The sequence below is a fragment of the Salvia hispanica genome, chromosome 6 (genome assembly GCF_029641045.1).
Source record: "Salvia hispanica isolate PSC_SH4W2 chromosome 6, Shi_PSC_v1, whole genome shotgun sequence".
Taxonomy (NCBI): Eukaryota; Viridiplantae; Streptophyta; class Magnoliopsida; order Lamiales; family Lamiaceae; genus Salvia; species Salvia hispanica.
This window is the reverse complement of record NC_142697.1, coordinates 12,926,892-12,953,230: the sequence shown is the minus strand read 5'-3', so window position 1 is coordinate 12,953,230 and position 26,339 is coordinate 12,926,892. Positions and strand designations below refer to the sequence as shown.

Here is a 26,339-nt window from a genome sequence, read left to right as displayed (position 1 = left end):
CACCAAATTCATAGCATTTTACAAAAAAAATTTAAGAGGTAAAAAAAAACGGTTCCCGGTTTCCGGGCGGTTCACAACGGCTAAACGTGTAACTGTTTTTATAGAGCAAACCGGACCGGACTATGCATCGGTTTGCAGTTGGACTGGTCGAACCGACCGGCCAGTCCGGTCCGATTTTTAAAACACTGCTTTTTATACTCACAAAATCTAAAAAAGTTACTTAGATTCATTAAAGTTACGTGGATTCATTTTAATGCAAATTCAAAAATAGATACTATATTTTATCCAAAAACCTAAAATAGAATGTGTTTTGTAGTACTATTATCTACTCCATTTTGAATTTTAAATTTTAAATTTTAAATTGTAGAGTACTATTGCACAGTTCCTATATAAGAAACGAATAAAAGATGATTTGCTAATAATAAACAAAAGTAATCCAAACTTCTCATGTATGTAACTCCCTCCATTAGTATCTTATTCTACATTACAGATAATATATTTCAATTTTTAGAAAAAGACTTTTCTTAAAATGAAATCTTTTAAAATTTTATACTCCTTCCATCTTACTTTAGAAGTCTCATTTGAGTTCGATATGCATTTTTAAAAATGTAAAAAAAAATTAGTGAAAAGAATAATGAAATGTAAATCCTACTTTTATATATTATTTTATAATAAATATGAGTATACAAAAGTTAGACGATATGAGACTTATATTATTTATGAATTATTTAAATAGGAATTTCTAAAGTAAAATATTCAAAAATGATAAACTGAGACGTGGACAAATGGAGTATCATCTAAGCCTAAACATTGTAAAATGGAGTGAATACATTTTAATAAAGGTCAATAATAATTTCTAGCATAAGATTTAATTACGTACTTATATTTTAGGTAAGGTTTGATACTTTGATTATTATTCCCTTGGCATCACCTAGACACCAACCTCTCTTCTTCTTCTTCTTCCCCATCCCTTTTCACTTTTCATCTATCATCTGATGGCTATGTCTCGAATTCTCTCCCAATCCCAGTCCCAATCCCTCACCCGCGCTTCTCTCCGTCCCTCAAACGCCCTAATCACCCACCACCGCCACCGCTCCACTAAACCCGCCCACGCTCAACTCATCGAGCTCGACCTCGACACCGCCTCTCCATCGCAGCCCTCCATCAAAAGCCTCGGGGACGCCATCCACAGCATCATCGTCCGCCGCGCCGCTCCCGATTGGCTCCCCTTCCTCCCCGGCCACTCCTATTGGGTCCCCTCCGCCGGCATGATTCAAGCCCTTCACAGACTAACTTCATCCGAGGCGGAGCCCGCCACATTGCACCATGAATTGTTGTCCGAGGACGAGCAGATGTCCCTTTTATCCGCCAAGGGTTGGCCTTCCTCCACTTATTTTATTGGAGGTAATCAAATTAATCATCAATTGCTTTCACTTCTGTCATTGTTTACATGGAAGTTGCTATTTCGATTGAACTTAATTAATTCCAATCTAGACTGCTAAAAAGGTTAATTCCTCCTGCTATCAAACTAGAATTCGAATAAGAGTGGGTAAAACGTGAACTTTGAGAATTTGAACTCCTTATCCACTGGTATTGTGCATAATCACTGTTATTCAGAAACGTGTCTGCTTTGATTATTTGTGTCTCTGCCTAACTTAATTTTCTAGGATGATCCTACAAGGCCTTTTTGTGTCTGATTAAACTTAGAGGTCAGGTCCCAATTCTCATTTTCTTTACACATCTGTTGTATTTTATCTAGAGCATCCATACACGCAGATAAGATGTAGTATTTTCCAGTTTGGTTAAGCTTATATGGGAGGTTGTAAGATGTTTCTTTAAGAAAGTAAGCCAACATTTTCAGGGGGATTGTAAAACCCAAAACATCTCATCATATGTTTTTAGGACTTTACATAAGTTAGTAGCATATTTTAGTTTGAACTCCCTCCTTATTATGTACACGAATGCACTGTGCTCTATAGATATTAATGGCATATTCACACTTAACTCTATGAAAAAGTGATGTGGCAAATCTGAAGACTCTCTCTTTCACATATTCTTACACTTTCGTTGAGATGCATCTTCAGTAACTGCATCTCATGTCTTGCAGAATCTGATATCTTGTTTGTTTTCTCTACCATCATGTTAAATTTTAAATAATCGGAATATTTGTTATACAAGGTAAAACAGTTGAAATATGCAAAAGATCATCACCTACTTGTTTGTTTCATAACAGTTCTATTTGTATTCATGATGTGTGGTGTTTTCCACTCTAGTTACTTCACCGCATCATCCAATCCAGATAATAGTACTCCCGGAAACTTCTAGCTCCAAGGATGAACCTTGACTATTGCTTGGGCACATCAGGTCTGCTGCACAATCCTGTAATTATGGAATATAGCTTTCTATGTTATTTTTATGTTGGGTGATCATTCAATGCCTATTTTCATTCTTTAGAGTGAGTTTCCTCCCCAGGTACATTTTGTATCCTTTTTCATGGCTTGGAACAATTGCCAACTATTCGTAGCAAATTTTTGTTGACAAGTTAATATTTCATGTCAATAGGAATAATAGGTACAGGTAGCAAGGCCCCTGAAATTTGTCCCCTTTTTTGGCAGGGTTGCCGTCGTTGCAGATATGGAAAGCATGGAAAAGGTCAAGGTGGAAAGCAACTTTGAAGGAAGAAGAAGCAGATTGAATTTGCATCATCATTTCCTTAGTAGAATGAAGACGTCCTGCAGTCTTTAAAACATGCTTGTTTGGTATCTTGTACCCAAATAGAGAATGTATATTATCAATTTTAGTCAATAGTTTTATGTGGTCACAATTGATGAAAGTTGAGTTGATTAAATAAAGAGCTTGTTTTCCACAGAATTCTATTTATCCTACACAAGCGAATGCTATTGTTGTTTAGGTGGTTGTGATGTGATCACTGGAATTGGAATATATGTAGTACAGTTTGCCAATCTCATTTTCTTTACCCTGAAACATGTACATTTACAGCCTCTATCAAAGTAAATTGTTATCACAAAAGCTTTTACTGGATATTTATTTCGTAAACAGAATAAAAGCTTGATTTCAATACACTTGAACTTTTATTTCGAAGAAGTCTGTATATACAACCAACCACATAATGGTAATACAAAAAAATGATGGGCCACAACACAATAGAAGCCGTAGGACCGTTTATTGTGTTTACTCGAGAGGGAAATGATAACCGAATATACATATTAATAATATCATCAAAATCACATCTCAGATAGAAGATTGCTGATCTTTCTGAGCTCTTTGAGCGCAGCAGTGGCTGTAACCTGTCCTTTCCCGACTAGACCATTCTTCGACATGTTGTCCGAGGATCCTCCAGCTTGACCACGGTCCTGCTGGAACACAGACTCCAGTACCTGCAAGGTTCAAACAGATAGGTTAGACACTACACATACTACACATAACCATGCATGGGAAAAGACCTTTTTACAGATAACATGGTCAAATCAGATGAATGGTTAAAAATATGCAAGCTTGTTCTTTTTTGAAATTCCTCTGATCTAGAAAATATAAACCGGTTTCATGTCCATGACTACCATATTTGAAGCGATCAAGGAAGAAATAAACGTGAAAATTATGATATTAGAAGACGTATCAGTATGACTATAGAGTACTGAGATCCTTTGTCCTAGCATAACGATTATACTTCAGCAGAGTTTAGATTAGTACCTGAATGTTCTCAATCATGGATTGACCAAGATTCTTCCAGCTAACCATCAAATTTTGGTCCACTGTCTCCCCCTTGCTGGTTCCAGATGAGCGGTTACACGCATCAGCAGTGGAAATACCAACTAAATTGTTCGGATCACTTCCATTGTTGCAAGCTTTTGCATCCTCAGGAGCAGTTCTCACAGATGTGCCCTCGTTGAGATTCCTTCCAAATTTCCATAACCACTGAAACTTTCCAGATAGATGTTTAATCTCCTTTACCCCCGTAGCTAATTTTCCTGCAGAGTCATCATTTCCGTCTGGTTTTGATGAGGCGCCATCATGGTGGCTTGAGACAGATACAAGGGAGCATTCAGTATTATTAAAAGACATCTGAGTATCATTTTCATCAAATGATGAAGCGCCATCTTGGAGATTTGAGACAGGCAGCGGGGAGCATTCAGGATTATTAACACACGTCTGAACGTCATTTTCATCCATTGATGAGTTTGATGCAATGCTACTTCTTTCTAATTCGTTCTCATTATCACTACTTCCATGAATAGGACCAGAAGGATTTGAGAAGTTGGAATAATTGTCTTCACTCCCAGCAGCACTAGAAGAACTCTCATAGTTTTTATCAGATCCATCTTCTCCGTTGGCTTCCATTGAACCCCCAACGCCAATATCTGCATCAGATTCTGTATCCTCTTTAGCATCTTCATCTGCTCCGAGCTGTCGTGCAAGATCCGCCAACAAACTTCTCCTGACAGATGGCTTCGGAATTTTGGTTCTTTCATTTTTCTTTGATGGGGAAGGAGGGGATTCATTCCTAGACAAGCGGAGTCTTACTCTTTCGGACCAACCCTTTCTGCGATTTGGAACTTGATCTTCTCCAGCACTTTGCTTTTTTTCTTCCTCTTTGTGCAAAACTCTCCATTTCTCTTCCCAGTAGCTATCAGGTACCACAGTTAGAGGAGATTTTGGAGAAGAAGAATCCACAGAAAGGCTATGGCCTCTAGTTAAGTTTGACTTCTTCCTGTCATATAACTCAGATTGAATCGGCATAGGGGTTAACTTCTTTGCATCTCTGGCAACTGCATGCAAGGATTTTGCCTTCGCCAATAGCTTTACAAGTTTAATATCATCAGGGAAATTCAACAATCTCTGAAGACAGATAGTAGCATTCTCAGTGGCAAGCAATGAAGACCTCAAGTTAAGTATCATAGAAACTGCAAAAGCGCAAATGAATGCACCCCTAGGTGACTCGAGTAGTGCAAAGGTGGATTCAGCATCACAAGCAAGATCAGCACTAGACACCTTATTTTCATGCGCAAAGATTTCATCCCAGATTACCAGAAGATCTTCCAAAGAAAATTCACGTCCAAATAATACCCTTAGCCAGCGAAGTGCAAAATACTGGGGTTCAACTCCCAATTCTACAAGGTGTGTGTGAAGAGATGAATCTACATTGTAAAGCAAATGATAAAAGGCAGCAGAAGCTTCAATAACAGGAGGGCTTCCAGCATGTGACTTCCCTGCAGGAGAGTAAAAATCGACCATTGCTATGGCACCACCAGATCCACTCATTAAAGAATCAAACATAGAATAGGCATCATGTTCCATAAACTTCTCAGACAAGACAATCCCAAGTTCACCTTCTGCTCCATAAGCATCATTTAGTAAGACAATAGTTTGAATCTCGGGATCAAGTTCACTGAGACTACTAGGCTTTGCAGAAGTGTTTTCAGTTCCATTATTATCCCCCTCAGACTCCGAGAATTTCTTAAAGTCAAATTTGTATGTCAAGTCATTTTCATGAAATGAGAAGCCATCAAATTTATCAACGAAGTGGTCAGCATATGCTCTTTTCACTTCTGACAGATGTTCCACGTCACCATGAAGAACATATAACAGGGGAGCCAAGATTTCATGCATGCCTGAAAATACAGTTCGGGGAGACGCATCAGTAACCAGAGATAAAAGATTAAACAAATATAGTAATTCAGAATGTTTTAAAAAATACAAGCTCCTTGGTCTCATTTAACCATCAAAAACACTTTTGAAGTTGGGGCAATCGAATGCCCCAATCTAAACAAAATATAGTCCAAATTTAAAATTTATTCTTCCACAAAGGGAATTATATGTCGTGAGGATGGTTGATTTTACACTGCTCCACCAAATCCCTAAAGAGATAATCAGACATTTATATTTCAAACCTAAAAGAGCCATCTAAGAGTGAACATCTTTCCCAAAGTGAAGGACCAGAGAGATCAGATACAAATAATAATAACCTACCTTGTCTGTAGCCATATTCTGGGTGTCTAAGGCACCAGAGCAGTAAAATCCTTCTTAAAATGCCTTGGCATACACTTGTCTGGAAATAGCTGCCTCTTTCAGGATACAAGCGTGTCAGATCTTGATCCAACATTCTCTCCAGTTCAGCATTTTTGAAGAATCGACCCCACATGCTATCTGATAGAGGAAACATCAGTGACAAATAACTCAGAGACGTAGAAGTAGGAGGAGGAGTACGTTAAACAATTGTCAGTCAAGCCCAAAGCAGATAAAAGACGCAGATGACAGAGTAGGAGTATTTTTTCAGTGACGAAAAGAATTACAAGTTGTATTTCAGTGAGTTAAAAACAAAGAAAAGCGGCATGCCCAACCCCTCCCCCAACCAACGGAAATCACCCTAACTAGTATCCATGTCCACGCATAGCTTAAAGGATGTTTTCCGAAAGATTCATAACGCCAGGATCAGAACATCAATAATATTACAGAAAATAGAAGTAATGTGCATTCATCAAAATCCTACCTGGGTTTTGGGATAGTGGATTGTCCATGACACGATCAGGAGAGCTACTTCCATCTTTCGGCACGTGCGGATCAACTAGAAGCTGTCTCCTTAACGCAGCATACCTGCATCGTCATGAACCCAATTCGAGATCACATCAAAACTCGCTACAATTTGATATACTTCCAGATTTAAATCAAATTACCGACCACAAACTACATACAAATTCTAAAAGATCAATTGAGTTGAAATACTTGCTGAACTCGCTTAGTATTGAAATGCTGAAGCATTAAATTGGTGATATATTATTTGGTAAATACAACCCCAAAAGTTAAAAACGACCGACAATTTCGTACAACCAACCAAAACGAGTAACACGAAACACGATATCTTCAATCATTGGCCTCAAAACTAAGCATAACAATAATACTTAACAATATGAAAAGCTATGAGTTTACCTTCTCCGAGAATCGGCGGTAATCCGGCGGAGATCGTCGACGGAGGCTGAAGGATAAGATGGTAAAATCCCCAAATCTATACGCCACCTTACGCCTCTCAGATTTCTGAAGGGGTGAGAACCTCCAGAACACGACTCCGTTTCAACTATCTCTGTATCTATAGAAACCTGTGACATGTGTGAGTCTTCTTTGTCTTTCTCCTTTTTCAGTCAATTCAGCTCAGAATCAAGAACAGAAAGCGCAATTCTCCACTTGAAATACTTCGGCTTAGAAACTCAGAATTTGCTATAAAACAGCTAGAATTGTGGAGAACCCAGAATCGTCACTAAATTCATCCGTAACATCAAATAAATGACCTTCACGGAACAGATCTCGATTCTCGAGAAATAGGAAGGACTTTGCAATTAAGGAATTACAGAGAACGTGCAGTAGATCAAGAGTAGTAGAGAAAATTAAGCTAAAATGTAGGCAGGGATTCGGAAATGCAGAAATTTAGAGAGAGAGAGAGAGAAGATGAAGCTAAAATCCGGAGAGGAATTTCGGAAGGAAAAAAGAATTAGGTGAAAATACCTTTTCAACTGTATTTTGTTTGTATGACAGTATGAGTATAAATCTACCAACCAATGATTTTTTATTTACCTTTTTCAAGAAAATACTACTCCTATAATTCATTTTGCTGCATTTATGTATTCCATTCGCCCACAATTTTTTTTTATTTTCCTTAATATATTCTTTAAATTCTTAATCATTAAATTAGTAGTATATTAATATTTTATTTTTTTTGTGAGTGCTTAACATTTATTCGGATATTCTTGTGGCGGATTTACTCTTTCAAATGCATTGAATGTGTAAATTAAAGGTTGATGTTATAATTTTGATGACTACATCCTTGCTTGTTAAAAAACAGAACCTAATCATGAAATCTAGAGCTTTTTATTATTGTTTAGAGTAAATAATAAATTTGTTTTTTTGTGTGAAGAAAAGTAAAGTAAGATTGGCTTGTTTTATGTGGAAGCTGCGGGACACCATCTCAACATCCATCTCATGTTGGACTCAACTTTTCTTTTCTTTATGTGCGCAATCCAAATTCAACCAATCAATCATTTCTATACTAGTGCATATACAAATTGTCCTAATTTCAGCAGTGTAAATCATGATTTAAAACAAAGCATTTTCTTTTTATCCAAGCTATTGTTTTAGTTGACTTATGACTAATCAAATCAACGCGTTTCAAGTTAAGTTTCCAAAAATTTGCCACTAAATTTGATATTGATGTTGTGATTAATAATAAATAAAATTTTTACAATAAAGAAATAATTTATTACTACCACATGATAATATCCACATCACAAACTAAGAGAGATAAACCATGTTTATAAATTTTGAGCAGAGTCTTATTTCAAAAGGACATTATATGCGAGAAATAATAACTCTTGTGTTCTTATCGTACGGATGCGATGACAACACTAATAATATAGGAAATCAAAAAATTAATTATTTGTTTTAATATAATTGTTGGCGCATTGAAAAAAATCCCACCTAAATCAAGTATTAGAAGTATAAACAAGGCCAACATTAATATATTATAAGTATCATTTGCCAAGCTCATAAAATGATTATTTATTCCGCGAGTAATTAATAATATTTACGATTATACAATTGGAGAAGTTTGTGTTTGCTGAGACGCTATATGCTTTCATGACTTGGGAAAGTAGTTAGTTCTTGTTTTAATAGGAGTATTTTCCAACTGCGTGTATCTAAAATATTTCCGGTTGCTCAAATATTAGTATATTATTACTAGTATTTTATTACGGTTTGTTTGACCTAATACATCTAAAATATATACGAAAGATACCCCAAGAAGATTATTTGGATCATTTAATAAGTTAAGACAAGAACTAATTAAGATGAAGCTAAGATAGTAACAGTATGCAACTATGCATAGAGTTGAATTAAAATAAAATGTTTTGACATATAATGAGGAAGCAATAAATTAGGCATAAAACATTAATTCTAGTCCTACCAAAAGATAGGCTATCCTTCCCTTGTAGTTGTAACACGAAATCAGCCACCAAATTTGATCGACTGTAGTGTTTTCCAATGAGGAAACAATAATTGAGCTGGAGAATATTTTATTTGATTATCTCTATATAATAGAAGTAATAGAAGTAATTGAATGTTGGGTAAATGAGGGAGAAACATAGCATGTGGCATGGAAAGACACCGTAGAATCTTCAATTTGGACAAGAAATTGGAAATCAAAATCTAGAGGCAACTACAAAAGAACCATATCCAGAATGACGTGGCCAAGCTCTCTCTCCCAACCTATTTTATGGTTGCACAATTTCATTTGACAAAATCCTATCCTAGTCGGACATGACAATCACACAAGTTTCTCGTTATTATCTTTTACTACTATATACTCCACATTATTTAAATAGAAATAGATCTATAGACCTAGAAATAACGACCAGTATTATTAACTTAACAGTTATTTTTACTATACAAAATTCCAGTGGCAAGTATAATTTGGGTATTCTTTGTAGTAATAACTAGAAAACTGTTTCAAGTCTATCAATAGAACTATCATCATATTAAAGGTAAATTTTTCGCATAATGTGAACACTACGATATTGTATGGTGTATCCAATATCTCCAAAATAAGAAAAAAGTTCATTTTATTTTTTTCCAGTTAAAATAGCGCATCAATTATCCAAGTGGATTTTGTCATTTAATATAAAATTGGCATTCGGCAAAAAGAAATAAAATTACTACATTACATTAATTAGTCCAAACCTCAATTCGACGAATATAGAAACAATTAATTCCAGCCTGTCATGGTGACGAAAATAGTGGCTATTTTAATGTTGTTTGTCATCTATCATGCATAATAATTGAAAGGCTTGTAGATTGGGCATTTTAGACAAAGCAATTAACAAGTAACAAAACGCCACCTTTATTTGATTTTGGAGGGTGATTTAGACCTACCTATCTCAGAGTCAAATTAATCAAAAACAAAAAGATAAGTCACAAACACGAATATCAGAATTATGTTGCGTTCGCAATCATATTCATATCATACATATATTCCGTAAAATAAATATAGAAAAGAGATTATGGCCTAATTCGTGTGGACTCTTGCTTGAACCTCACTTTCAGATTTAGCTGTACCTAATAAACTAGGAAAATGACTCCATCATTTATCAAATTCTTAATTTCATACCTAATATTCACATTAAATGCCCTTAAATTTCCACCATTTCTCAAATTTGATTAATTATATTCTAGAGTAGTTCAATCAGAGCGCACGCTAAAATTTTCACCTAATTTTGATTCTATTTCTACCTCATCTACCATTATTTTATTGATTTCATATATACTAATTACATTTGTATTTTAATAACGAGGTGTGGATCTATCCTGCAGTGTTCAATTATTATAACTAATTCATAATAGGGAGATAGGATATTCTTAAAGATCCACTAATTTTGTTAACGACTGATTTAATTTTACTTAATGTGCTTGTTTTCAAGAATAAAAAAGTGTAATTATTAGTGAATGGAGTAGAAACCGACGGTTGATTTAGGACCATACAAATACAATCGCAGCTCCGACCCTTAGTTTAGGGCCACATGCGAATTCGACAACATGTTTAAATTAAATTATCAACCGACCACTACTGCACACTATTTTTTTTCTTATTTTTTTTAATGTTTTTGGTGGCTTCCAATAATAATTCTTCCACTTGCGTCCACATTTTCTAAAGTAATCCGAGTATCAAATTGATTTGTTTCTGGATGGAGACATCTTAGCTTCATTGCTGTGCTTTGTCTCAGGAATGATGAGTGTATTCCTGTGCTACATCAATTAAAAGGTTGTTAATTTGGAGCCCAACAAACCTCGGAAAATAATTGTATCTGCTTGTGGACACGTCATTTCCATAATTAATAACTTAATTAGTACTTTGAATATGTCCAGTGGAAAAAAGCCTAGTCTAAGATTACCAAGTTACAAAGCAAGGTAGTTTTGCTTTAAGCAGACCATGACTAATTCCTCCTATTAATATTACTATAATAGTAACAAATTAAATTATGCAACAACTTATGATCACAACTTGAGCCTTGCTCTAGTATCAAAAAGCATCTGTCCCTCATTGATATAGACTAAATAGGAGACTACATTTAATCTATATATCCCCATCAATTGTTCTCACCACCGATGTGAGAATTGAGTCTATAACACTCATCCATCCACACACACCTAAACCAACTTGGATTCATCCCCAACTTCATATTCACATGTAAATCTATTTGCTTATGTATTTTAATTAAAAGTGGACAAATATATGGATGTTCGAGCAGCCTCCTTTTCCATGTCGCCATCTTCCAGCAATCTTCTCGACCTCGAAACAGCATCCCAGTTGTTATTCATGGCGTATAAGTTGGATAACAGAACGTAAGGCGAAGCTGCTGAAAGAGGACCGAGTTTTACGAGCCTCTTAGCTATCCGTTCCCCAACGACAACATCTCCCTGCAGTCGGCATGCAGAAAGTAAACATCCCAAAACAACTTCATCATCTCTTTTATCACTATATTCTTCAGCCTCGCTTAACCTTCCAGATCGCCCTAACAGATCAATGAGGCAGCACAGATGCTCGCTTCCAGGGCTTATTCCGTAAACTCTGCTCATAGAATCAAAAACCATCCGGCCCACATCAGCAAGCCCAGAGTGACTGCAAGCAGTCAGCAGTTCAAGAAATGTGATGGAGTCTGGCTCCACACCTGCTGTCTTCATCTCCTCGAACAGTGCCATAGCTTTTTCAGCGTGGCCGTGATTTGCAAATGCAGCAATGATGGTGTTCCAAGAAATAAGAGTGCGAATCTCCATTTGCTCAAAGACAGTGTATGCTGAGGTAATGTTTCCGCACTTAGCATACATGTTGACAAGTGCATTTCCAACGCCAACATCCCAATCCGGCCCTGTCCTGATCAGACGGCAGTGAATCTCTTTGCCAATTCTCATGGAGGCCATGTTAGCAGCTGCCGAAAGCAAACTAGCATACGTGTAATCATCTGGAGCCACGTCCATCTCTCTCAAAACATCCAGAGCCTTTGAGTGATCATCACAGTGGCAACAATCAGAAATGATAGTATTCCAGGAACATACATCTTTTTCTCCAATGGACCTGAACACCTTGTCGGATTCTCGAAACAAACAAAACTTGGAGTAGAGTGTCATCAGAACATTCCCAGAAAACGACATACAGTCAAGCCCAAGCTTCACCATTTGACAGTGCAGTTGCAGAACCGTTGATAAACCATATAAGGCTTCACCAGCGCCTAATAATCCCGCAAAAGTAAACCGGTCTGGAAGCAGACCCCGTCTTAAAAGAATCACAAACAACTCCATTCCCTTCTCGAACTGCTTGTTATCCACCAGCCCAGTGATTGCAATGTTGTAGGAAACTAGAGTTGGGTGAACAAAATTGCTATCACTAAAAACAGATAGTGCATCAGCACACATGCCACATTTCATGTACACCAAAATCAGTGAATTAACAACGAAACTAACAGAACAATAGTTGAGCTTTAACGCGGACGCATGAATTTGCGGCCCGAGATTTGAGTCCCTTGAGCTGGCGCAGGAGCTAAGAGCGCTCGAGAATACTGAATCATTGGGCTTAAAATGCTTCTGCATATTGCTGAAGAGTTGAAGCGCTTTATGGGGTCTGCCCCAAAGGTTATAGCCAGATATCATGGCAGACCACGTGACCAAATTTCTGTGCGGCATTTCATCGAACATCTGCTGGGCTGGGTGAAGAAGTCCACATTTGGCGTAGAAATTGAGAATGTGATTGCAGATGGAAGTTTCTGCTACTCGTCCTATCTTAATAGCTGCAGCGTGGAGAGAAATCCCACTTCTTAATGCCTTGGCTTTGGCGCAATGGTGGAAAAAGAAACCAAGATTTTGCAGCAGCATCATTCATCACTTTTCGGACGACCAAATTTGATGCAGACCTCAAAATTAGTACAACGTATATATATGTCTACTCTTGGACTTGGCCAATAATATCACATTTCGGAGCTGAGTTTCAAATATTTGTTTTGACCGAAGCAACTCCAATCAGCTGAATCAAAAACTGTGTAAAACGATAACTGAATTACTCAACTTACTTTATGGACATTTAAACCAAGTAGTAGTGTGAAACAATTAGAAAGTTTCTTACATCACAACGGCATCCCCATTTTGGAATACCGACTTTAAAAGAAGGAAAACCAAATTGGAATCAAATAAAAAAAGGGACGAAAATCGCAACAGTGCAGCTCAAAGTCCCTCACAATGTAAACATAAAATAAATAGCTCGAATAAAATGATCATACTGAGGTTGGCTATTTCTTCATCTTCTGTGGCTCCGCTTGCACTTTGACACGGCACAACTTGTTTTACAACAAAGGAAGCTAGATCAGAATTGGAGATGAATGGGGTCGAATGCAATCGACCAAAGAATGCATATCGTTGGCTGTCAGTCTGCCTCAATAGATGTATAATTGGGGAAAAGGCGTAGCAACTTATTCAGTGTTTCGGGTAAGAACTTCCTTGCAAATAGAAAACATGGGCGTTCGACTCCATTCCACAAGCATGGCGTAATCCTGGATTGTCTCTGAATTCACAAGGAAAAGCAAGCAAGGTGTGAGCATCATGATTTTAACAGAATAATAATACTACTGTACAAGTACTATTATACTAACCTTTTTGTCACTTGTTACATGCAAACTTTCTGCGATAGACTGCAAAAAACTTGTAAAGTTTAGTGTCTAGATAGTTGTCTAGGTAGTTATCAGGCACAGCTAGTTTACAGGAATAATATCTTATCCAATGATTATTTTCAAACAGAAATCCAAATAAAGTTATAACTATAGTTCATGTATAAGCTTTGGAAGAACATTGCCATACTGTGATATTTCTTAAAAGCTCCATGGTGACATCCTGCGATTTGTATGATTTTGGGTGCCACTTAAATTCTGACCAATCAACATGTGTTACTGACCAATTGGCTATTCCACCTGGATCAAGCATCTGAAAATGCAAACTAGAATTATACACAAAAAGAAGGGATGGAAGAGTGCATCTTAACCAACTGAAAGGAGAAATTTACGAAAATCTCACATAGAAAAATGTTGGCAAATAGTGTTCATCCGAGTAGCAGTTGCGTCCTCCTTCCATGCCAGGCTGTTCAATCAAGAGAGGCATGAGCATTACCACTTCAGTACAATGTGATAGTGTGATCTCCATATTTGATCAATATGCCACAAAAAAATGAATAAAGAGAGAGTAGTTTTAATGAGCAAGATAGATCTTAGAGAAAAAGCAAGAAAAATTTAAACCCTATGACGTAGCATGAGCCATGTGGTAATATATGTCCTAAAGCCTCTAAAGTAAAGACTTGCAACACATCACTAATACACAGGATGTATGCTCCTGCGCCGCGCACAGAGGAAAGCATGATTATCGACCAAGCAAGAAACAAGGGGTGCATTTTGATGTTCACCATTCCTAGATAAATCGGGAAGATATCAGTCAATGAATGGAGTAGGAAAGCCGACGAACCACTGAGATCAACTAAACACCTTTGAGGTCCCACTGGATCTATACTGTGGTCTATTGGGAGTTCATTTTGCAATTAGCAAAGAAATGAACATTTCACAGAAGAAGAATAAGCACCAAATTTAATTCACTATGTGTAGTGTTTCATATAAAATGTAGTCAATCAAGACAGAGTTCTGCAGAAATAAAGCTCTATTAAGTATTGTGTTAGAGCAAGAGATATCCATGGCTTGTTAAAGTGGGTGACCATGCACAAGTGCGAGAGAGAGTATTGATATAGTAGAGAGAAGGGCATGGCACAGTTTAACCTATATGAATACATAAAAAAGAATTGCTAACAATCAATTATTGTGTTTGTGAAATATTGCATCCTATAATATTTTTGAACTAAAAATCATACGGAGTAATATATTTTCTGTTGAAAAATTAATACTCCCTCCATCACAATGAATATGACCCACTTTCCTTTTTAATTTGTCACAACCAAGATGGCCATTACTAAAAATGGAAACACTTTTATCTCTACTTTATTCTCTCTTCACTGAACATACAAAATAGCACCGTATAAAATCCCGTGCCATCCAAGGAAGGGGTCATCTTCCTTGGGAGATAGGGAGTTTAAAATTTCTCTTTCGAAATCAGCAAAACTTGAATACAAAAGGACTCTCTTTTTCTGTTTTTTTCAAACCAATGGACATTTAACAATATTTAAGTTACAAGAAAAGAGTGTGAAAAACATCAAATGTTGACTCGTCGAGTCAACATAATTCCTTCATCCATTTCAGACTAGAAACTGGAAAATTGAATGCATTAATTTGATAAACACGAAAAATGTAGTTTTATGTGTTAAACATTACATAAAGTCATGTGCATTACAAAAACTTTGAATCAGTAAACAATTCAAGTAGTAACAGTCTACCTACCATGGTACCATCAACCATGTAAAAGTAACTGCCAACATGCTACTACAATATAGCCAAAGAAAACAAATGTAGAATGACAGAGAAATAGCATCCAAAGTAGAATGTCACAAATAGAGAGAAAAGTAAGGTCGGTATCACAAAAGTTAGAAGAGTATGGTCAATATGCATAAGACAATGAAATGGAAATTATATAAGGGTTATAGTAAACATATGATTATCGAGCATATTTCTTGTCCTCTAACCTCGTCTTCCTAAACATACACATGAATATATAGCATGCTGATAATCTACTTTATTTATGGTAGATTAAACCTGCATTCCTAACTTTTACACAAAGAAAAAGAGACAATTTAAGGTACATGCATTTCTAGCAACAGTAAGAACAGTTGGGTTTTGTGCATCTTGTTCACGTAAGGAATACTCCAATACAAACCACAAAACCACAAGGAAGAAGCCTATGAAAGTGCAAGAATAAATAAAAAATTTATAAAATGCGAAAGTTGAAAAATCACTTTTAGAAGTGTTATTTTTAAAATAAAGTATAATGACCTTGCAATGCTCCCTGAATTTCCTAAAGTAGAGACTGTCAGCCATGATTATAATAGCATGCTGCCGCTTCATTGTGAACCACTGCATGTTGAAATGCAGCATGTTATGGAATGAAGAAAGACAAAAAAAAGTGAATGCATCTTGTCATCTGTAAAGCTCCAGTAGATGAGTAGCTAAAAGAGAAATTGTAAAAATTATCGTACAGCAGAAAGAGCCTTCAAGGTCCAAATACAAATTGAAAGGAATTATAAATACTTGGAATAATACAACATCTTGATACTTATTAGGAGCAGAGCAACTCCTATTTACTAAACCATCAAGATTTTGGAATAATTTCAAATCTGTACTTATATTTCAAATAAACACATGATTATTATGCAATATGATATACACCTGGGATCCTTTCCGAAAGTCTTTCTTCTCTACTTCAGGTAGCATATATTTAATGTACCTGCCAGTTCCATGAGGACCAGGATCCTCATAGCTGCAGAAATAGTATCGTAATTAACTCTGATTAGTATTCACAAGTAAAGTTCATATTTACAGCAAGCGCTAGCTCTTAATAAACAGTATTCATTGATACCTCAAGCAGAATTAATCGTCAAAATCATTCAACAATATGAATCTTTTTTAAGGTGAATACTTTTTAAAAAAACTTTTATGGCAAATAATCGAAATGGGGAATCTGTTGTGGTTTTTACAGGGCTTACAACAAGAAAAATATTTTTAAAACAGGGAATACGTGCATACATGCATACTTAAAACTTGCTGCCAAGTGTTACATAAAATTGAATGAATTGGGAATATGTAGCCGAAAATAAGCAAAGGAAAAAGATTAAGGATGGAAAGGGCAGACTTACCAATCTACAAAGCTAACATTTGTCTGCATGAGATAATCGTACACAAAATCAAAACTACGAAGTGGTATGCAGCTGCGTCAAATAAAATGCTTGATTAGTATTTGAGTCTTTGCATGAGAGCAAACCATAGAGAAAATGTGAAGAAACTTGACAGAAATAACATTCATCGTACAGCTACCTGTCAGAAAGCAGTACGAATTGCTGGTTGTCTGGATCTTTTAGTGCATTGGCTAGAAGCCGTCTTTCAGCATCAACCATTGAAATTTTCCCCCACTCTACCTGCAATTGTGACATTTGCACGAATCAGATCTAATGGATATTTCAATACATCAGTAGTAGAAGGGTTTTCTAATCTCAACCTGGACAAACCAGCCATAACACGGATATATATTAATTATTGTTACAAACCAGGATGCAGAAAAGTCTTGGCTATATTCTTTTAAGTAAAATATGCTGACTCTTTAAGCAAAAGAACTTCATTGATCAAAGTTTGAAAAAAATAAACGATTTGGTTAAAAAAGAAAGCAGTCAACATAAACTCAAGCCACTATCGATAATATTTCAGTTGGGCATGCTAGCTTTGTTCAAATACTTAGGCTAAAATCTTAAAAAACAATGTTAATCTTAACTGTAGTTTGTTATCCATTAATACATAGGTCTAAAGATATTCTGATATAGTTTGCATAACTGTTTATGCTTTTTTTAGGAAGCACACGAAGCTCCACAAAATATAAGAGGTTGAATTACAATAGCACACTAGTAATAGATTCACTACGAATGGTAAAGAAATTGAGAACAGACCGTGTCACTACGAATTTCTCGATTGACAAAATAACGGCTAAAATGAACAGGTTTATCCTTGGATGCATGCACATACACAGAAAATCTTCCTTCATTACCCTGCCATAAAACATGAATTTTTTTGAGAAAAAGTGGTTGCCAAACTGAATAACATAAAAAAAGAATGTCATATGATTCGAAGCATGTACTCAATATCAATTCAAATTTATATAAAAAGAAGTCTTTATTTTTCACCCTTCACCTCATGGAATTTAACTGCTCTTGCCAGCATACTTTTGTGGCTGGAAGAGTTGGTTCATATATGGGTGATGGAGCTAGTTGGTGGATACTTTAGCTTCCTTTATCATGTGTTGTGTATTGACCCAAGAAAATGATTTTATTCTCCTAGCAGCTTTAACCTCTTAGAAGGACTTTGCTTTCAATGTGTGTGTTCTTATATGCTAAACTTGATATTTAATAAGATAAATCACAATCATATATGCTTTAATCAAGTGGAATTTTGTCAATCAACATCCTTATGAACTAGAGACACCAGAGCTTTTAACAAAAGGACCAAAACTAACATTAGATAAACATGTCTGTAAATGCTTCCTAAATAAACCTCATCTCGTCAGGTAACTAACTACAAAGAAAGACTCTATTTCCCTGAAAAGACATGGTGGAAATGTTGAGAAAATAATATGTGATCATAATTGGAATTGGACAGTAAGAAGAAGTTGAATTACCTGGAAAAATTTGTCCCATAACTTCTCAAACGGTAAAGCACCGGGTGTCAAAAATAAGAAGGCAATTTTGGGGTTCAAGGATATAACAGAAGGCCTACTAAGGAGATCTTTAATTACAACTCGAGAAGCAAATTCATCATCAGTCAGTCCTCTGGTAAGTGCAGGAGGAAGCCAATTTTGCAATGCCTCGCAACCATTATATGAGAATATATAACATGCTGCGAAATTCTGAGGGGGATAAATATATGAACAGATTACGAAGAAGCTGACTAATGAGACCAATACAATAATCCATGTCGGCTTCTTTAAATGGCTGCGAGGGCGAGCCATAAGCAACATAGGTGATTCTTTTGTGCCCATACGCCAGCCCTGAGTTGACTTCATCTAGAAATGATGCATCATTGTATGCCAATTCTACAACAATACTCGATCGTGTTCCACTGCTCGCCTTAAACACGAAATGCACCAAAGTAAGATCACATAAACCGCCTAAAGCCGAGCCTGCATCAAGAGTCTGAATATTAAGAACGTTAAACTTCATCAGGCTCATTAATTCAACTATTGTGATATACAGTATATGATTAAAAAAATGGTTTAAATACTGATTTGGCATAACACGGAAATTGCAAATAGGATAATCATGTTTGCAAAACAGGGATCAGAGAGATCAAATGAACGATGTATATAAATTAGTATCACTATAGTACTAAAACTGCAGATTCAAATTCCCAAAATTCATTCGGCCACACAAAATCCAAAAGGCAAGGACGAATCTGAATCGACGACTTTTTTGACGCTGTTAAAATTGACAAGTGAAATCCGAGACGGATAAAGCTAGTCTAGATCAAAATCAGGATGAGTCATGCAGTCGCAGAAGAATGTAGAGAAGAAAGAAAAGAGCAATTTACCTGAAGAAGAAGAAGAGGAGGGAAGAGATGCGAAGAATTGAATCGTGGAGCAGAATGATGTGTATTGTATGAATGTGTATGTACGTCTGCGTATATATAATTATAGTATATGTGTGTGAGATCTAGGGCACATCGAGCTAGGATTTGACCAATGAGGGAGAGAGAGGGGTTGACGCTACAATATAATTAGGCTCAGGCTCAATAAAGACAATTGATGCATAGGAGATGGGTGAGGATTCCAAGCTCTTGTGTTTGTGTGTGTTCGTTCTGGTGTTGGCTTCTGCATTGGTAGAGAGAGAGAGAGAGATTGGTAAACTAAACGTTATGGAATTCCGTCCAAGCATAAGAAACATTAGAGCCGGCGAGGAGTGGAGGGCACGCGCAGGGAGAGCGCATGTGGTCGCCAAATTGAAGATGCAACAAGTGGGCATGTGGGTTTTGAACTTGTCCATATATTTACAGTCCCAAATTCGTGGACCAAATCAATCATAATCGCAATATTAATTACTCCATTCCATGGCTAAGGAAATGACCACGAAATTAAGCCTACTTGTACCAATTCCTCTTTATCACTACTAATTTTCAATTTCAATGACCGGCTCCCCATTTTATATTTTCTAAATGTTGAAAATTACTAGTAGTACATAAATTGGACAATGAATAATTAATTAATAGAGTATTTTGTTGTAATTAGTTAGATAAGGGCGAAACAAGTTTATAAAGAAAAATGAAGAGACGTGAGAAGAGCATGCAAATTTTTATAATGGATAGAGGGAAGAACATGCAATATTTAATCGGCGCATTCATCCAACTTGAGCTTCCAGATTCCTTCTCCGGTCCAAACTCAACCGAACCGTTGACCCCATTTCAAAGAGTCTCCGCTTCGACCGTCGGTTTCTCCAACCAGTGGCGGATCCAGGATACGAAATGGGAGGGGGCGAAATAAAATAGTCAATCCATCCACGAAAAATAATCTCATCTTTCCATTTGGCTCCGTCCATAAAAAATAGTCTCATCCAAAAATGAAAATTTTCTCTAAACTACTTTATCAGCTTTTACTCTTTCTCTCTCATGCTTTATCCACTTTTTTTCTTCTTCGTTATCTTATTTTACCAATTTCTTATTAAAATCTATGTCATCCACTTTTCTCATTAACTTCAATAGCATTATCATACGTTGATCGCAACAACTAACTTCTATCAGTATCCATATATTGAAAACGTTTCAAGATTCACTCGATCAATCATCTTTCATCGTATTATGCAATTTTATAGCATAGCATACTCTTTCAACCAAAATAAAACTATGTTTTTTCGTAAAAATTTTAACATTTACCTAGTCAAACAAAAAAATACCACACAAATACACCAAATACACCAACTTAGCAAATAAAAATGCTTAAATTGACACCCCCACGACACCACACCAATATGGCAATTTCCGTTCACTCCTTTCTAGTACAATATTTTAATGGATACTATTATCAATCATTCCAAATCCCACACCATGTATATCCTAATTCACCGCAAACAATTTCTTTCATCCTAAATACTAACTCCATCTTCAACAACAAATTTTCACAATGAATACCAAAATTAATTTGTATTAGTAGTTAGATGTATATCAAAATTAAATTCAGTTGTATTTATTGGATTCACACCAATAACTCGTTAACTATAATCCTCTGGTCCAGTAAAATAGTAAAATAGTGGTAAAGCCAAGTCATTTACTATTTCCCTTTCTTCCTCACTCTACAATGCTCTGTTTCTCTGTGTTCAATCTTTTTAATCTCGTCTTTGTTACAGAGGCTAGAACAACCAGATTTACTAATACTGTAAAAAACTGATTTTTTCCACATAGAACTGCTGGCATCGGGTGATTCTTTTCTTCCTCGGGGCGATTTCGGAAGCCAACGGAAGGGGAGACCATGGAAAATTTACGTTCGGTTACATGGTAAATGGTCGCCGGGGAGGGGCGGTCGCCCCCTCCTGCCCCTCCCTGGATCCGCCGCTGTCTCCAACTATACTTATATACTGTTGTAGTATACGGCCGTATACGTATTTACATTTATAAACTGTATCGTAAGTTGCACATTCTTTTTCTCTGATTTTACTTATCAGTTTATTTGTATTTATTTTAACTTTATTGAAGTAAATAAAAAATTCCATCCGTTCCACTTAAGATATTCACTTTTTAAAATTAACTTGTCCATCGAGATATTCACTTTTTATATTTGGAAATAAATCTTTCTTTCCTCTTTCCTCTTTCCTCATTAAAATTTTTAACTATTTTTTCCCCCTACTTGTAGGAGGAAAAATAGTTAAATTTTTTAATGAATATAAACATCTTGAGTTGAACGAATGTAGTATCAATTTTTCCAAGAGTATATAAAACAAGCCTACATTACTCAATTTGCATATTTGTGTGATTCAGTATTCGTACTTACCTTTAGCTAAGTACTATGTACTTTCTCCGTTCCATAGAAATAGATCATTTAGGATTGACATGTGTCTTAATGCGTAATTGGTTAAATAGGAGAGAAAGAGAAAAAATAGTTGAAATTGTTAATGCATGGTAGAGCCCATAAATGATAAAGTAAAAAAACTGAAAAAAAAAGTTGTCATAAATGGATATGGACTATTTTTATGAAACAAACAACAAATGAAACACTCCCCCTATCCACAATAAGAGTCCTGTTTTGACATTTCGGTCCGTCCCACTATAAAACTCCTATTTCACTTGTCCCACTATAAAACTCCTATTTCACTTTTACTATAAATGGTAAGTATGTCTCACATTCCACTCAAATTTTATTAGCAGTATAAAACTAATATAAATAAGTGAGACTCATATTCCAGTAACCATCTCCAACCATACACAAAAAATGAGTTTTGGTGTAGAAATCTTCTCCAACCGTACACTAAACTCAAACACATTTTTGGCTTTTTTTTTGTGAAACGACACCATATTTGGTGTTACTGCAAAAGTTTTGTGAGACAAAATCCCAAAAATGGTGTAAATCTTAAATTTGGTTTAAATGGTTGGAGTAAAAATTATATTTTGATGTGACATATACTCAAAAATGAGTTTGAGTTTGGAGTAAATGATTGGAGATGGTCTAACTTATTCAACTCACTTTTCTTTACATTTCTTAAAACTAATGTCATAACTAAATAGGACTCCTATTCTAGGACGGCAGGAGTATGATTTATTTCTATAGAATGGAGAGAATAACATTTATACTCAAGTTTGATTTTAGTGGTAATAAATTGTGCTTCAATTTTTTGGCACCATTGAAACTAATTTTCAATTAGTCTGATATTGTGAAATGGTCGATAATACTCCATTGGAGTGAACTATTTAGGGATGTCAACCGGGTCGGTCTATTGGGTTTTGGTCCAACCCGACTAAGGTTGTGGATCAATCGGGTGCGGGCTAATCGGGTTGTGATTTCTTTCAGGTTATAAAAGTTCAACCCTAACCTTTACCTAAAAACTCAGGCTTCAGGCTAGCCCAACGGGTTCATCGGGTTGCTACTGATAAGATTAATGTGCGATCAATCCAATAAATAATTATGAAAATTAGTTATATTCATATAATGTAAAATATTTAATTATGAAAATACTCCCTCCGTCCCAGTTTAAGAGTCATGTTTGCCATTTTCATTCGTCCCAGTTTAAGAGTCTCATTTAGAATTTACCATATTTGGACATAAAATTTAACCTCATTGATGATGAAATTTACACTCAATGCCATTACTTTCATAAAAATAAAATAAAACAAAATCTTAAACATACAAAAAAGTCAAAAGGGTCACACTTTCCACTACCTCACTTGAATTATTACACACTCCAACAACCACTACCTTACTTCAATTATTACACACTCCAACAATTTCTTAAAACTCATGTCCTAACTAAATTGCACTCCTAAACTGGGACGGATGAAGTATAAGATAGATGAGTGTTTCATAGGACGACGATCTCGCCGATTGCCTCGCACTCCTAAATTGTACTCTCCCTTCATGATTTGTCACTTTTACCCTTCCTAGAAGATCCTTCAATAAATGTTTTTCTACTCATAGCTGCTCCCGCCTTTGCTCAAGGTTGCAAACTGGCTTCTTCACTCCCTTTTCCTTCGATTTCCTCTTCCTAGTAAATTTTCCATCTGCCTCCTAGATCTGTCAGATTCTCTACGCACCTAAACTTATAAACGTGCGTTAGTTCATGAAAATTACAGATTTTAACCCCATAACCGATGCATGAAATGAGCCTTATATCACCGTTCTAACAGGCCGATGCACCAAGCTATATACATCGTCAGATCCCTATTACGTCACACGCGCTCTGTATATGTAGACTAAAATGAGTTGTATATGTAATTAACAAGTATTTTATATGTAGTTAACATAACTTGTATTCGTAGTTAATATGGATTGTATATGTATTTAACATAGTTGTATTATATATGACAAGGATTGTATATGTAGATAACATGACATATTTATGTATCAACATGTATTGTATATGTAGTTAACATGACGTGTATTCGTAATTGGTATGGATTTTATATGTAGTTACATTGTTGTATTATATATGTAATTGATATGGATTGTATATGTTTTAATATGACCTGTATCCGTAGTTACGTGCTGATGGACATGGATTATGCTTATTGTTAACATGATTTGTATATGCATTTCATGGATTATGCTTACTATTAACATGGTGTATGCACTATATTCACATAGCTTATGCTTGCTCTTGTGACTAATATGGTTTGCGTGGTCGATTAACATGGAATATATTTGTTGTTAACATTATTAGAATTGCGGTTTCAGATGTCGTACATTGACTTTGTTTCTGTTTCCTTTTATTTTAAGGAACAAGATAGGGCAGTGCAGCTAAGTGATTAGAAGTACGAGGCCGCTAATAGCCTATTATGGATAGCTGATGCGCATTACATGCAAAAAGAATATGAGTAACAACTAAAAGAAACCAAAGCATAGAAAGAAAGATCCATGTAAAAATGAGTTGCATAGATTATAGAACTCACCTAATGAATTGTCTGCACCATTTGGGTGCTGGTACGACAAGTGAAATATTCCACTGAATTGCTGCAAATATATGCATAGTTACCTTCGTAAGTGAACTTCATGTATAAGATTGGATCAATTGTTTTGCTACGTTTTTTACTAGAAAAAGAGAGAAAACGAAATAAACTTATAGGCTTTTTTTAAGCCTTATATGGACTATCATCTACTAAAAGCGTATTTGATTCGTTATACATTATACATACAAGCCCAGATTCAAGTCACATCTCATGCTTATTTGAACCCCGGAAAACTCAAGGAACAAAACAGAGTGATGCAACAAATATACGGCGGGAAGCAGGAAAATGACTTACCCATGTAAAAAGCAGCTTTCACGTATCATTCCCCAAAAGAACATCAAGGACTTCCTGCATATTACGACCGCAAAGGTTCCATGAGTTTACATGGCACGTTAGAATACATGATATATATTGCAAGAAACTCATGGGAAATTCATTAAAAGGCAAAGGTCGAAAAGTACTTGACTTATGAAGTCCAAACACCCACATTGAAAACTATCACAGTGCGGTCTCTTAAAAACTGATAGAAAATTAAACGAATGTCAGTCCATAGTCGAGCCGCATTAGAGGCGACATTTTACAACTTATTCATGTACCTGGTCTTCACCCTACGGTAAAATCTGCACCATCGGCTAAAACCCTAATTTCTTTCATATCAACAAGCAACCCATTCACATCAAGAACGAGAAACATTTTTGGCTTATGGCCAGCCATATCTTTGTCAGATGTGTTTTCCTGTACCACCTTCTCCTTTCCTTTATGTCCTTCCCCTTCCATCTCCAATTCAGTTTGTTGTTTATCCATATCCTCCTTAATAAAACGTTCATAAAATGAGCATGTCACTTCATTAAAATCTTCCAATCTGATGCACATATATTGTTACCTTTTACTACATGTCATGTTGTTCATCCAGTTTGTTGTTCATCCATGGCAACTCACTCAAATCTTCACTCTCTGCCCAAAGAGATTCTTATCAGATGTACTTACTTAATGGGGTAGTTCATCCAGTTTGTTGTTCATCCATGTACATATAGGGCATGTTTGGTAGGCTTTAGAAACTTATAATACCTCATAAAAGCCCACTAAACTGGTCAACATTTCACCTTCTCCCCCATTTAGTAGCAGGCGATTTTCTCTTAGAACCCGACACTAAATTCTCGGATCTCACCGAATTTGACAGAAATTTCAGCGGTTCCAGCAATTCCTTATACTAGAAAGTTTGAGGTATTATGTTTTCTCCGATATTCCGACTTCATGTTGTGGTTTTTTATTCCCAAATTAATCCTTCTAATTTCCGATCTCTACAAACACAGCGGCATCCCATTCGACACTCATTGGCGGCGGTAATTCGAGGTATCCGGAGTTGTCAAGGATTGGCTCCTAATCGCATTCTCGTGGTCAATGATTAAGGACACCGTCACGCCGGTGAATATGATCGGGTATGGATTGACATTTTTAGGCGTCGCATACTACAATCACTCCAAATTGCAGGAGCTGAAGGCGAAGGACGCGCAGAAGAAGACGGCGACGCCAGATGAGTAGACGACGAAGCTGATAACGGAGAGAGAAGGGGATGGGGAGAAGGGGATGGGAAGAAGGGAGATTCATAGGCTTGATTCGGGGATTTTGTGTAAATTAGGTTACGGGTTAGCCGAGTTTTATTGGAATAAATGTGAAGAAGGAGAAATTTGGGGATTTCTTCAATATTGGTAATTTCTGCTTGAATTTTCCTTTTTTTTCATACACTTCATTTATATCTATAACATAATTTGCATAAAAAAGGTGTTGGATGGATTTTTCATTCCAAATTTCCCTTTTTTTCATGTTAATTTCTTCAATTTGTTCAAATTCTATTTACAGTTTTGCAAATTCGCATATTGAATTTAATGAATTTGTGTATCCATTTTGTGG

At 36.1% G+C, this 26,339-nt stretch overlaps 4 protein-coding genes across 7 annotated transcripts; 1 reads left to right on the top strand and 3 right to left on the bottom strand.

Moving 5' to 3' along the window:
• The first annotated feature begins 902 nt into the window (after positions 1 to 902).
• On the top strand, positions 903 to 2,871 carry LOC125203786 (uncharacterized). Of its 3 annotated transcripts, none has more exons than XM_048102231.2 (3): positions 903 to 1,404; positions 2,274 to 2,364; positions 2,616 to 2,871. In XM_048102231.2, exons 1-2 carry the CDS (start codon positions 996 to 998, stop codon positions 2,342 to 2,344), a joined length of 480 nt encoding a protein of 159 aa, XP_047958188.1. In that variant the 5' UTR covers positions 903 to 995; the 3' UTR covers positions 2,345 to 2,364; positions 2,616 to 2,871. The 3 variants fall into 3 exon arrangements, with proteins under 3 accessions (XP_047958188.1, XP_047958189.1, XP_047958187.1); XM_048102232.2 differs by having other exon boundaries at positions 2,274 to 2,381; XM_048102230.2 differs by lacking the exon at positions 2,274 to 2,364.
• Positions 2,872 to 3,069: 198 nt separating this feature from the next.
• LOC125203785 (uncharacterized) lies at positions 3,070 to 7,513 on the bottom strand. Its single transcript, XM_048102228.1, has 5 exons — positions 6,946 to 7,513; positions 6,509 to 6,612; positions 5,989 to 6,165; positions 3,712 to 5,630; positions 3,070 to 3,398 (listed from the first exon to the last, which is right to left on the bottom strand). The coding sequence occupies exons 1-5, from the start codon at positions 7,119 to 7,121 to the stop codon at positions 3,246 to 3,248; spliced, it is 2,529 nt and encodes an 842-aa protein (XP_047958185.1). The 5' UTR covers positions 7,122 to 7,513; the 3' UTR covers positions 3,070 to 3,245.
• Positions 7,514 to 11,075: 3,562 nt separating this feature from the next.
• Positions 11,076 to 12,976, bottom strand: LOC125207143 (pentatricopeptide repeat-containing protein At4g39530-like). Its single transcript, XM_048106363.2, has one exon. It carries the CDS (start codon positions 12,925 to 12,927, stop codon positions 11,269 to 11,271), a length of 1,659 nt encoding a protein of 552 aa, XP_047962320.1. The 5' UTR covers positions 12,928 to 12,976; the 3' UTR covers positions 11,076 to 11,268.
• Positions 12,977 to 13,105: 129 nt separating this feature from the next.
• Positions 13,106 to 19,736, bottom strand: LOC125207144 (glycosyltransferase BC10-like). Of its 2 annotated transcripts, none has more exons than XM_048106364.2 (11): positions 19,317 to 19,736; positions 18,409 to 18,922; positions 17,684 to 17,782; positions 17,061 to 17,161; positions 16,883 to 16,954; positions 16,416 to 16,506; positions 16,023 to 16,103; positions 14,113 to 14,175; positions 13,900 to 14,022; positions 13,695 to 13,733; positions 13,106 to 13,606 (listed from the first exon to the last, which is right to left on the bottom strand). In XM_048106364.2, the coding sequence occupies exons 2-11, from the start codon at positions 18,790 to 18,792 to the stop codon at positions 13,469 to 13,471; spliced, it is 1,191 nt and encodes a 396-aa protein (XP_047962321.1). In that variant the 5' UTR covers positions 18,793 to 18,922; positions 19,317 to 19,736; the 3' UTR covers positions 13,106 to 13,468. The 2 variants fall into 2 exon arrangements, with proteins under 2 accessions (XP_047962321.1, XP_047962322.1); XM_048106365.2 differs by having other exon boundaries at positions 18,409 to 18,909.
• Between the last annotated feature and the right edge of the window lie 6,603 nt (positions 19,737 to 26,339).

Bases quoted from the DNA above. Each gene is read 5' to 3' on its own strand.
- LOC125203786 (XM_048102230.2), top strand. From the start codon at position 996: ATGGCTATGTCTCGAATTCTCTCCCAATCCCAGTCCCAATCCCTCACC. The intron at 1,405-2,615 runs GTAATCAAATTA...CTTTTTTGGCAG, and splicing joins CTCCACTTATTTTATTGGAG to GGTTGCCGTCGTTGCAGATA.
- LOC125203785 (XM_048102228.1), bottom strand. From the start codon at position 7,121: ATGTCACAGGTTTCTATAGATACAGAGATAGTTGAAACGGAGTCGTGT. The intron at 6,613-6,945 runs GTAAACTCATAG...ATGACGATGCAG, and splicing joins ACCGCCGATTCTCGGAGAAG to GTATGCTGCGTTAAGGAGAC. The intron at 6,166-6,508 runs GTAGGATTTTGA...TTCCTCTATCAG, and splicing joins TCCACTATCCCAAAACCCAG to ATAGCATGTGGGGTCGATTC.
- LOC125207143 (XM_048106363.2), bottom strand. From the start codon at position 12,927: ATGATGCTGCTGCAAAATCTTGGTTTCTTTTTCCACCATTGCGCCAAA.
- LOC125207144 (XM_048106364.2), bottom strand. From the start codon at position 18,792: ATGAAGTCAACTCAGGGCTGGCGTATGGGCACAAAAGAATCACCTATG. The intron at 17,162-17,683 runs GTCTGTTCTCAA...TCACAATTGCAG, and splicing joins GAGAAATTCGTAGTGACACG to GTAGAGTGGGGGAAAATTTC. The intron at 14,176-16,022 runs GTCATTATACTT...TTGATTGAACAG, and splicing joins AATTCAGGGAGCATTGCAAG to CCTGGCATGGAAGGAGGACG.